Consider the following 12,421-nt stretch of genomic DNA (forward strand, 5'->3'; position numbering starts at 1 on the left):
ACAAGATGTAGCATCAAGTTGCCCTATTTAGATACAAGGGCCTTATGAAACAATCTATAGTGCATGCTCTAAAATGCATGGTGCTCATAAATTTAAGGCATGTCTAACAACTTTTGCTAATTAAATGGCACATAATCTGGGCACAAAGTCAGATGTTACAGGCAAAGGGGTTCTATTATGTCCTTTAATTAATCATAGGTGTGTTTGGGTGCAACATGAATTAAACCAATCAGTGTCATCTCTAATTCCCTTTAAAAGCGAGATACACCTGCACCATACACACGGATATTTACATGGCCGATTGGGCGAACAGGGGAAGCAAGCAGTTTTCCTCTGAGAGTAATCCAATCAGAGCAGTACTGTCACTGCAGCAAATACTGTTGGACACTAAAGCAGCAAAACCAAAAGCTGAAGTTGACAGAACAGAACAGAACTTAATCAGAAAATAATCAATGAAGTTAAGCTGCTTCTTGTGTGCAAAAGCACACAGCGTCTCTCTTAATGTGGAGTCAGACGGCAGCTCTGCACTGAACTCTGCTATGTTCACATTTTACACAGTGTAGCTTATATTTTCCTCATTAACCATGTAATTCTTCACCCATCTGCAACCCTTTTACACGTCCCTGTGTGTGCAACAAGCCGAGTGTATGCATGTTGTGAACCCCCATATGTAAGTGTGTCTTACTGTCTGAATAATAGGCCCTTTAAAAAGCAGGAAAACACAGCAAAATTTAAGGCAGGTTTCTTTCAATGGTGCAAACACTTTCTGCTGCGTTAAAATAGCATCCCACCAACATCCACAGCTCATTTTAGGACCTACACGCCCATATGGGTGCAAGTATTTTGGTTACTTACACAATGCATTGGCCAATGAAAGTTGTGCTGTGCCCCACTTTGCGTGTGTAAGACGGGGCACTGCAAAGTCCCTGGACTAAAGGGAGGAATTTACCAACACGTGGTAAAGGACATAAAGCCAGTATATGTCCCATACAGAACTCCTGTATAGTATTTTCAGGAAAATGATACCAATGACTTTACCACACGACACCAAAGATGGCTTTTGGTGGTCACTAGACATTGACAAAGTCTATAAAACACCTCAGCAATGACTGCTCAGCTCAAAACAAACACAACTAAAGAGTTTCAGTGAGAATTATGAGTTTTGGAAATGTGGTTTCAGCTGGCTGCAGCTGTGATTCACAAAAAAAAGTGGAGACACTGAAGGGGAAAAAAAAGAATGTGCCCTCAAAACACTTACTGTGGTGTGTAAGTATGTGTGAGTGTGTATGTGAGAGGTTACTCCTGTGGGATATTTATATCTCAGCCATTACAGAGAGAGAGAGAGAGAGAGAGAGAGAGAGAGAGAGAGAGGGAGGTGCAGCCATATGTAGGAAAAAGAAAGTGAGAGTGAGAGAGAGAGAACGGGATGCAGACAGTGAGTCTTGGCTAAATGCTCTGCCGTGTAATGGGAACCACATTTAGAAGGCTGAAATATGCTTTACGTGGCAGAGCACTGCACACACACCCACACACACATACACACTCACACACACAGGCCACTGAAGGAATACAATTAAAATTTAGAATAAGCACACAGAGAGAGAGGGAGTTTCTCTCCTTCAGAGTGAATCCATCCCCCCATATACTTCCCCACGTGTAACTCTACTCTAGAACTCTCAAATTTTTCACAAAAGACAGTTTTAGATTTTACTCAAATTTATGTATTGTGTTTAAAGTTTTAAATGTCTTGGCCCCTCGTCCACGGATTTATTGTGTATCTTACTTCTGACCAAATCTTATGTTGACTTGACTTCCATAAGGTATTGTACTGTAGCCTTTAGTCAAACTGCATTTATTTAGTGATCACTCTCTGTGAAAGTCAGCAAAACACTTTGCCTGATGACAAGTTGTTGTACAATTTGTGCTTTATTAATAAAACTCTGATCATTAGTGCAACATTAGTCAACAAAGTCATTGCTGAGTTCTTGGAAATCTGCAATATGACTACAGAAGGTCCAACTGGACAAGTAACACAAGCAATTAGACGATTGGGCAGGTCGGAAACAAACATTTCCCTGACCTAAATTTTAATAATCCGTCATTGCACAGTAAAACTGAATGAACAACGACAATAAATAAAAAAAGAAAAGTGAGTATATAAACCTTAGTGGATGTTTACAAATGGCTGTTTAGGAAAAATTCAGCCTGTTATCATTCTGAAGTCGTCAAGTACAGCCAGTGCTTTTGGCGTACAACCTTGACGCCAAAAGCTACCTTTTGTTACAGTATGATATGCCCCTTGATGTCATCAGCTGAGAATACAGCTGGACAGAAGCAGTCATGGGGTTATTATACGCTGCGTCCTCATGATATGACCATGGGTGGTGTCACTTGAAAATGTGGCTGGACAGAACCTGTTGCATCTGCATGATGCATGGCAAGACAGCATCAGGCTGAAATGCTGGCACTAACTAATATAAGAAGCACAGGGCGCTTCTTGGGTGGTGAATGGGTACAACAAACACCAGACTTCCATGCAGGAATGCAGTGTTCACTTCCTGTCTATATGGGAGTTTTTTTCCTCAACCTTAATATGTATTTTCTTCGCCTAATACTAACCATCCATGGCAGCATGTGTTTGTTGATATCCTAGTGTTGGTTGCCATGTGCTTTTTTTGCTTAAACACAACCAAGTGCAGTGTAATCTCACTGAGTGTTTGTGATAACATCATAGTAGCGGCAATCTGGAACGTCAACAGTAGAAACAGAAGGATAACTAAAGCAAAATATATAGAAGTCTTCTGCAAAGCAGCATTATATGACTACTTGGGATGGGAAAGTGTAGAATAATTTTACTGATGCCATGGTTTTTTAAACCAGGGGCTTGGTTTCCACAGCCCAGAAAATGTCGGCATTGTACAGTTTTGCAAACAATGAATACATTACATTTACACATCACATTCGTGTCTTGTACACATTTCTAAAGTGATGTAGGATATAAGCTAACTCGTCATACACAGGTTGAGGGGATGGTGCATGGCACCTTGGCAAGCTTTTGCTGTTCTTCCACTGGCTATGTAGACACCTAACTTTTTTTACTAACCCATCACTATTTTTGTCAGCAGTGTTTTACCCCCAAACTGTTTTGTAGCGCTTTGTTGTTGGTTGTCCAGCAGAAGTGCCACGAAGAGCGGTAGTTTTTTTTTTTTCCCAAGAAAGTGCTGTATTCCAGGCGGGATAGTGTCATGAAAATTGAGTATTTTTAAGCCAGAACATAATCTTTTTCCTAACCGCAACCAAGTGGTTTTTGTGCCTTAACCTAACCACACATTCTTTAAATGTAAAGAAATGTGTTTTTTGCTAACCTCATACCCATTGTTTGCAGAAACCTTCAATGGCAACATTTTCCATGGTGATTGGGTTAGACCAGTCTGATCATTTGATCTTCACATTTCTTTCCTTTTCTGACTTATTTTAAGTAATGTCGCTGTCATCCAAGATCTCTGGGTAGTTGTTATGAACTGTGGTTTTCCTCTCAGGCAAGGTTTTAAAAAATGACTAAAAGGTACCAAACTCTAGAACCACTGACTTTGCCCTCATTGCACACACCTTCCTTTGACTGTTTTAGGTACAAGGTAGATGTATTAGTTATATTTAAACTTAGCTGAAAAATTCTGGGGTTTTTTTTGTTTTTTTGTTTTTGTTTCTTTGTTTGTTTCTTTGTTTTAGTGGTGTCATTAAATGGTGGCTGTAATGAATTACAAATACAAAGATGGGTTTTGGTTAAAATGAGCACTTTCTTAAACCTTGGATAGACAGTTTTGTGTTGACATAATTTGGCAATCCATAATAAACTTTGAGTATGTTCTAATTCAAGTGGACTCAGAGAGCACTTAACTTCTGTACCTTCTCTTGGTTCTGTTTTCAGGCTTAAAAAAACAATCTAGCAGTGCTGGGAGACTCTGTCCAATCACAAGACATTTTAGAGAGTGTTTCTATTAGTTGTTCTACAAATACAAATGTGTGTGAAAGCCTGATTCAATGGCGGATGATCCTGCAGGAAAAGATGCTTTTCCAGCACTGCCTACACTGCAAAGTAACCCCCCAAAACAGAAGACATATTTATTAAAATGAGAATTTGACATAAACAAGACAAAATCCATGTCTGTATTGGCAAAGCGTTTCTGACAGGGAGAGAAAATGTTGCTAACAGTTTAATTTTCTGCGAACTGGAGCTGAGGGTACCTAGCTGTGTCTTAAATTTCATGGTTTTTTTTAGCTAACCTTAGCTAGAGCCAATGATAGTGTCTTACCTGCCTCACTCCTCTGCCACAACTAGAATCCAGTCAGCCCAACTTTCTTTTTCTGCTGTTAATCATGTTAGATCTGTGACAATTGGTTGATCCATCAATTAACTCTGACCTCCTGTTTAAATGGTTTTGAGGATCGGACACAAATTCAACCTTTTCTCCTAAAAAACAAGCTTAATAATTCATATAGCTTTAAAGGTCATTTTCAGGTAAAAGTAACATCAGGTTGTTTAAAGCATTTGATCAAACAGTGGTATAGTTGGGAGGCTAGTCTTGCACTAATATGAGCCAAATAAAGTGAGTATCTTCCTCCTGGCAGTTACTTGGAGGTTCATTGACAATGTTAGGTAGGTAACAAAGGTAACAAACTGCACCACAGCTCAGTAAGGACTCTGTCTCCGGGAAATATAAAGAAGGAATTTCTTATTAAAAGGATTGTATTGCTAGAAGATGCCCGCTATCTCTTTAAAGATCACCGAAGTCATGACATCACTTCTTTTCTAGTTTCTGTATCACTAGCTTCTGTAACTACATACAATCAGTACATTTCCATGCACAGTTAAGTGGAGCTATGGTTATAGCTCGATTGGGCCATATAATTGGACTCCTTGTATCAGTATACAAGCACCGAGGGAGAATGGATTTATTTATAGATGTATGTCAGACTCTGTGTTGGTAGTTGGCGATTTGTCCCCTTTCATCTAGTTGCTAATAAACTTTCTTCCAGTTGACCTACTATGTCACATACCAAAGAAGTTAGTAAGTGGCAAACAGGTTTCATTTCATATGGTGAAAACATAGATAACTTTTTGTTGCTTGGTGCACTTTTCATGCTTTAGCACTCGCCATGTTAAAACCTTTGTCTTCACTTATACAGGAAAGAGGTATACAGGAAAGAGTAAATCAACCCCCACGAAATTATCTAGGTGTGTTAGTCTGACTTTGAGAAATTTGACTTCGTAAGATTGTAGCCAGACTAACATGTTTACTTGTTTTTTTAAAAGTCCAGCTTTAGTCGGACTAATTCAATCATTTTACTTTTTCTAACATGATGTAAATGCACTAAACTGTCATCACATTTGTTTTATCAGTCTTTATGAATCAATAGAGTATGTTACTGGAGTTTACTTCCCATGATCTACGACAAATCGACATCATCTTAAGCATTTGGTGCAAGAAATGCAAACCTTCATGATTTTAAAGGGGAAATATACTCCTTTTCAAAATTAATACATGTTGTTCCTATGGTTTAGGACAGTCCAAAAATATTAATAAACATGAAAAAAACTAGAATGCTAAAAAATCAAATTTGTGATATCATAGAGTATAAAGTCTCAAGGTACTCCATACTCTACAAATTTGGAAAAATGTTCCAGAGGACAGTGAGCACACCAGGGGAATGTTATACCCAAATGATCAAACTCATTTGGGTATAAGGAAAGAAAACAAACATTTGTGTGTTCAAAAAATCTGGCTCCCATTCAATGTCTGTGGGACAGCTCCATACTTTATACCCTGTGACATCATAAGTTTGAGACTTCCTTTGCTGGTTTCTCAAGATCACAAATATTGATTGAACTTTCTAAGACCATGGAAAAAACATATTGGACCTCTTAATATTGGTGTTGTTCCCCTTTAACAAAGTTAAAAAACATAAACTCCAGCATGGGCACTTATGCCATTGTAACTTGGCCTCATCCATATTCATAACACTCACCAAACCTCTCTCCTACAGTCATTATTTTCAACTCTCTTGTTTCGACCTCTGCTGTCTAAAAACTTTTACAGACATGTCAGAGCTAAACTCGACCCCTTGACCCCCTTATGGACTTGCTTCTTCTGTTGAGCTGTGGCATTTAACTACAACATCTAAGGCTTATGGAAATTATATTCCTTAGAAACCACTAAAAAACGTAAATATCAAACAAAAAAGGATATTAGATAGATTTTACAAAGAATCCAGCTACACAACATACTGTTGACAAAGGCATTAATCCAAGGCTGTATTTTTATTTATTATTGTAGTTACAAATGTCAATGAGTGTGTTTTCACAGACATGAGCATCGGATTTTTGGTGTACCCCATTCATGTGTGCATCCCACATATTCTGAAAGGCTGTGATAATGTGACCAATGTGCTGATGGGAGTAAGCAAGGAGGCTGTCCTGAGCAGTGAGAAGGCATGCTGTTTTGGTGGATCACTCACTAAACACTAGACTTTCCCATGGGACTTTCTCATGGAGACACGTGTTTGGAACCGTATGAACTTTGTGTCATTTTAAGGTGGCCCTCACCATATTTTTTTTCCTAATCCTAACCACAGTAGGTGGGTTTCCATTACAGATTTGTATAAAACTTAAGCGATATTTCTGAAATGTTGATAAAGCACAATTGCGAGATGACTGCGTTTCCTTCGAGTGATATTGTGGGACTTCTCTACTGGTGATAACACTCCAAGAAGCATGGTGATGGATGTTCATATCATTGGCAGCTTTATTTCAATTGCTGCCATTGCACTAGTCGTCGTTATTTCCAATCCAAGGACACGTAGGCATGTTATTCAAGCGATAATGGAAACGTAAGCCCCTCCCAGAAATCTGGGAGGTGATAGTCCAGGATTTCACAGAGGAATTGTGGATTCAAAATTTCTAGATGATCCGCTCAACTTTCATAGAGTTATTTGATACAATAACACCTCTTGTTGTGCCTGCTGCATCATGCCAGAGGGAGCTGTTCCTACTGACAAGGTATTTGGTCATAGCATCATGTGACCTATAAATGTGAAATAAAAGTGTTTTATTGCAGTTTTGAGAAGTATTTTTTTTTAATTGCCTGAAATACAACCTCATGCAAGTGTAAAAACTTTTTTCTGCAATAAATGGGAGACGTATTTATTTACTTTTTATAATTGACATGTTTCCATTAGGTGTATTTTATATTCACAACTCAAATTTGAGCAATTTGTGGGTTAATGACTAATGACTGTACTTGCCCGGACCCAGGATGTCATATTAACCGATCTATGAGAATATGTTGCTTTATCCACTGCTCCCTGTCCTTCATGGGGGTAGTGACAGTGACAGGTCAGCCTAGTGGCCAGAGGAAAATGTTTACGTTTTACATTTCAGAAAACCATGAATACTTTAAATTAGCTTGTTTTCATACAGCCTACGTTGTGTCATCATTTTTAAAGTGATTTTAGTACATGAGGTGACTGTTGTCAGGAGGTGGAGGGGATGGTGGATGCTGTGAGGATCTAGGCAAAGCAGTTGTCAAGCTGCAAACCATTGATCAAGACAAACAAACAACAGGTTTTAGCAAGTGTCCACTGTGTTTCCAGCAACTTTTTAGTTCACCAAACATGAGTATTTTTTAGGGAATCATCACTGTTTTCCCTGCCGTAACAGTGGCACAAAAAGCAGTTGTTTTTTATAAAGACATTGCTGCTTTTCAAAAAAAAATAAATAAAAAAAAATCCTCATCATAAGTCATAAGGTGGGTTTCTGTTAACCCTGAAATTGGATATATTGAAATTGCGATTATAAAATATGCATGATGGAAACACATCAATTTAGAAAAAATTAGCATTTTAGCATGAGGTGGAACAATTTGAAAAAGCCATATTTCGCAAAACCCGGAATGGAAACCCTTTTTTGTCATTCATAGGTCACATGGTGCTTTGGAAAACATCACATCACCAATTGTTTTATCGCCTTTTTGAAAATATCGCTTAAGTTTTGTGCAAACCTATAGCGGAATAGTTAAATCTTTTTTGTGCCTAAACCTAGCCACACATTAACCCCTGTGTTGCTGAAGTATAAACTTTCACAGTATTTGTTACATAATAAAGTGAAAATGTAACATATCAGTGGTTTGCATAGATGAACAAAGTAAGCATTTTTCTGACAACTGGATTTGACAGGACAGGCTGACACCAGTCAATGTTGAGGACAGCATTTTCAGAGCAGTGTAGATCCTTTAATGAATATCTCAGTGCTTAGTGAGTGTGTTGGCACAAAATAAAAATTTGCAAAAAAGTTGTCGACATCACAGCACATGTACAAATAGAGTGCAGTCATCAGTGACCATGTTACTTGTATTTATCATGTGTTTTCGAGATGAAAACAACCAAATATCTCTGTGCTCATGTAAATATCACATTCCAAATATCAGGCAAACCCTTATATGCCTCAAAAAAGGGATACATATTATGTAAACACAGCCAGTGGGTTCTTTGAAGGATATTTCTCCAGAACCTGAATGTTGTTATTTGACTTTGGCTGAACTTTGGGGCATTTTATCCCCCAACTTCTACAATGAAGTCCTGCTAAGAGGGGATCCCTTCACTGCCAATATGTAAAAAGGGGGAATAGTACAGCAGTACAACTCTCTCAGCATACATAAAACATTTGAGCATTGTAAAAAAAAAAAAAAAAAAATTCACACAGAATTCAACACACACACACACACACACACAGCACAGTGCACCAAGTAACAACATTTCGGTTTAATTCCGCACAAGTTACCATACAAAAAAATAAAATAAAATAAATAAAAATGATACTTCTCTACCTCATTCCTTGATATAGCCTGACTCTTTTTTCCCTTCTCTTACTGTTGAACAAACCTTTTCCAGCTCGCAGGGTTTCTTGGTTTCATTTCCAAAACAAATCTGCAGCTCCTCTCTCTCTCTCTCTCTCTCTTTCTCTCTCTGTCTCTCTCTCTCTCTCTGTGTTTCTCTCCTCTCTCTAATGCGTAAATTCATGGACTCTTGCTAGCACCTATGATAGATGAGGACGAAAGAAAATGAGGCAGAAAGACAGATACACACCAACACTCACACAAGCAAAGCCTGCTGCTCTGCAAACCTACACGCACCGCATATAGACGGCCACACTCACAAACACACACACACACACACTCATAAGCGCACACACAAAAGGAGCATGCAGCATGCTGCCTTCTGCAGTCACAGCACAAAAAGTGTGGTTCGAGGGAGCGAGTGTACAGTGCGACAATGAGGAGAGACAGAGAGAAAGAGAAAGAGGGAGAGGTGGAAGAAAAACAGTGTGTATTGTCAGAAGTACCTGCTCTACCATCTTGCCTTTTCCTTCCTCCATGCACATCCAGCTACGCTGTAAAGTCCAGCCGCCAGTGACTGCCTACAGCTAGCATCAATTATGGATGGCTTTTTGTGTGTATGTGTGTGTGTTGGTGTGTGTGTGTGTGTGTAGTGGGGGAATGAGCAGAAGGAGGAGGATGAGAAGGAGGAGGTGCCACTGTGAATGAAAGTAGCATTCCTCCAAAAAATGTTTTCACCACTCTCCTCTCTGCATTCTCTCACAACCCTTCCCCTTCTCTCTTCCTTCGTACTATTCATTCCCCTTTTTCCCTCGTTTTGGTTATGTTTTTATATCTTTGCACTTGTAAACTACGGTCAAACGTGGACGCTTGTCTACATGCTTTTGTGTCCCTTCGGTCTGGGTCTGTTTTTTTTCCTGTATAGCTCCAATTCAAAGAAATCTTACTGCAGCAGCGTATAATGACATGGTTTAGACTACAGAATAATTTCAGTTGTGCAGCAAAAAGTCCCTTTTCACATTCCAATATAATGGTATTCCCATGTAGAAAGCCACCTCCATAAAAAAATGGTCCCAGTTTGGTGTGGAAGAACAACTTAAATGGTATGCACAGAGCCCTGACCTCAACCAATACAAAACCTTCAACACATTCTCTTCCCTAGTCCTTACATATCACCGCTTTCCAGTGGATTTCTGTTTCTACATATTACATTCTAGGTATCCTTCTGTTTCTGCTGTTCACATTCTGGGGTCTCACTTCTGTAAAGTCAGCATATGTTGGGATTGGAGGGACTTGCACTTGTAACGCTGTTCTAGTCATTCCACCACTCAAAGTACTTTCACATTATGAGTTACATTCACCCATTCACACACGTGTCCGTACACTGATTGCCAAGGCTACCGTACAAGGTGCCACCTAAAAATAAGTAACCATCAACATGCACTCACACACTAATTGAACAAACATCAGGAGCAATCTGGGGCTCAGTATCTTACCCAAGGATACTTTGATATGCCGACTGGAGCCGGGGATTGACCACCAACCTTGTGATTAGTGGACAACACACTCTACCTCTGAACCACAACCCCTGCCACTGCATGTGATTATGTTTAGACAACACAAGCACATGGCAACCAATGCCAGGATGTCACCAAAAGCACATGCTGGCACAGATGGCTGGGTTGAAGAGAAAGAGGCACATGCTAAGGTGTAGACAAAAGAAATTACATTCAGACTGGACTCCAATGTGATAGTCCAGGGTTTGTTAGATCCTTCCACCACTCCTTCCACCCGCCTTTTTGGGACTTTTGTGCTCCTTACATTATGCCATTACTGGCAGCGTTTCATCCTAAAGCTGTCCAGCGGTATATCATGTGCACGCAACAGATTCTGTTCAGCCACATTCTCATGTGATGCTGGCCGTTCATGTATCACACTGTTGTGGCAGGTGCCATTTTACTGGTGGTTTATCATAATACCAAGAACGGTTCTGTCCTCACTTGGTATTGGGATCTTATGCAAACATCACTGCAAAAGCAGTGACATGTAATGACTTTGTTTGTCTGGACAAAGTTCTCAACATGGAGTTTGCTGAAGTGCCAGGGAGCAGCTGACATGCTAACTTCATAAGCAGTGCTGAACAATGGCAACTGTGCTGACAGAGCTAACAGTGTTAATCGGGGCAAACCTGAAAAAGGGCACATAGAGAGCCATAGGGAAATTCAGATTACAACATTCTCAGAGGTAGTGTGACTTAATTCTTCTATATCATTGCTCAGAATGATGCAAACTGGACTTTTTTTTTTTTTTTACTATGCCTAGGTACAGTGATCCGAATCATAACCCATAAGCATAGAATCCTTCATTTGATTGCATTGTTGTGCATTTGTACTGTTATCTAAATAATTGTCCTGGCCCAGATGTGTTAACCCTGCTCTGCACCCTGCTGCACCTTAGATTACAAATTTAACCAAAAAAAAAAAAAAAAACAAGTACAAAAACAACCATCTTTGTTTGCTTTGCATCTTTGCAAGCCTAGTGGTGGGCATGAGAAATTTAGTGATGGCAGTGACCACTGTCCAACTTGTCTCCTTAATTAGGGTAACATTCCCATTCCCAAACAGCCTTGGCTAGACTGCGATAAGTGAGGCTGAAGTAATACTGAAATCCTCAGTTAGAGTTTGCATGTACAGATGTGTACATGCGAGAGTGCTCATGATTAAGTCATCCAAAAAGCCATGACAATTTGTCATGAAAGCTAAGACAATGTTTCCTAGCTGCTGGATCATTGCTGGTGCATTGCACATGCCAAATGTCAAAACCATATACTCGAGTCGTAAAGGTGGAAATCTTGCAAGCACAGTCGATGAGGGGGACTTGCCAGTAACCTTTATACCTCATGGTTCCTAAATTAGTGGTTCCCTAGATTGTCAATGCAATATTCCATTTGTGGTAATGGGTAGAAATTAGGTACTGTGACGGCAATGACTTTTCTAAAGCTTGGGATGAACCTAGGTGATCCATCTCACTTGTCTTCTAGCACATAAGATGAATTCCAAGAACTGGAACAAGGTTTTCCTTGATCGTCTTTCAGTAGATATCTGGCTTCTTTTTTCATCAATAACATTGATGGGGTAGGGATTCTTTTGGGGATATTTCAGCCCATTCTCATTCTGAACGTATTTCAGGGAATGATTCAGTCTTAACATGTTGATGTGACAGAAACACTGTTTATATTATTTGTCAGAAGTTTCGATTACCCAGTCTTTATCACTAAGACACCCTTTGCACATTGCATTAAATATTTCTCACATAAAGACTGTATCTAGATATGATTTAATCTGATACCATTTACACCTGGAATTAATGCGTCCTCAGCATCCCCATTTAGATCAGATTAAGATTTGAGCACTTTGTCCAGCTCAAACAACCAAAGCAGTCCAAACAGGCCCTGACTCAGCCTGTCAACAACTATTATAGTAAGAACTTGAAAAATGTTTTCAATTATTAAAAAATACAGTTGCATAGTG

The 12,421-nt window shown here is 39.4% G+C and overlaps 1 protein-coding gene across 9 annotated transcripts in view; it reads right to left on the reverse strand.

The window, feature by feature from the left end:
- Positions 1-12,421, reverse strand: part of rbfox1 (RNA binding fox-1 homolog 1) — a 198,296-nt gene that overhangs the window by 66,431 nt on the left and 119,444 nt on the right. Inside the window, exon 1 of one of the 9 annotated variants that reach the window (XM_042505385.1) lies at positions 9,398-9,457. The exons of the other annotated variants lie outside the window; for them this stretch is intronic. Within the exon in view, the coding sequence (XP_042361319.1) occupies positions 9,398-9,436 (39 nt within the window). The 5' untranslated portion in view covers positions 9,437-9,457. Of the gene's footprint in view, positions 1-9,397; positions 9,458-12,421 lie in introns of those variants that run through there. 9 annotated transcript variants of the gene reach the window in all.

The sequence above is a fragment of the Plectropomus leopardus genome, chromosome 17, assembly GCF_008729295.1.
Source record: "Plectropomus leopardus isolate mb chromosome 17, YSFRI_Pleo_2.0, whole genome shotgun sequence".
NCBI classification, from domain to species: domain Eukaryota; kingdom Metazoa; phylum Chordata; class Actinopteri; order Perciformes; family Serranidae; genus Plectropomus; species Plectropomus leopardus.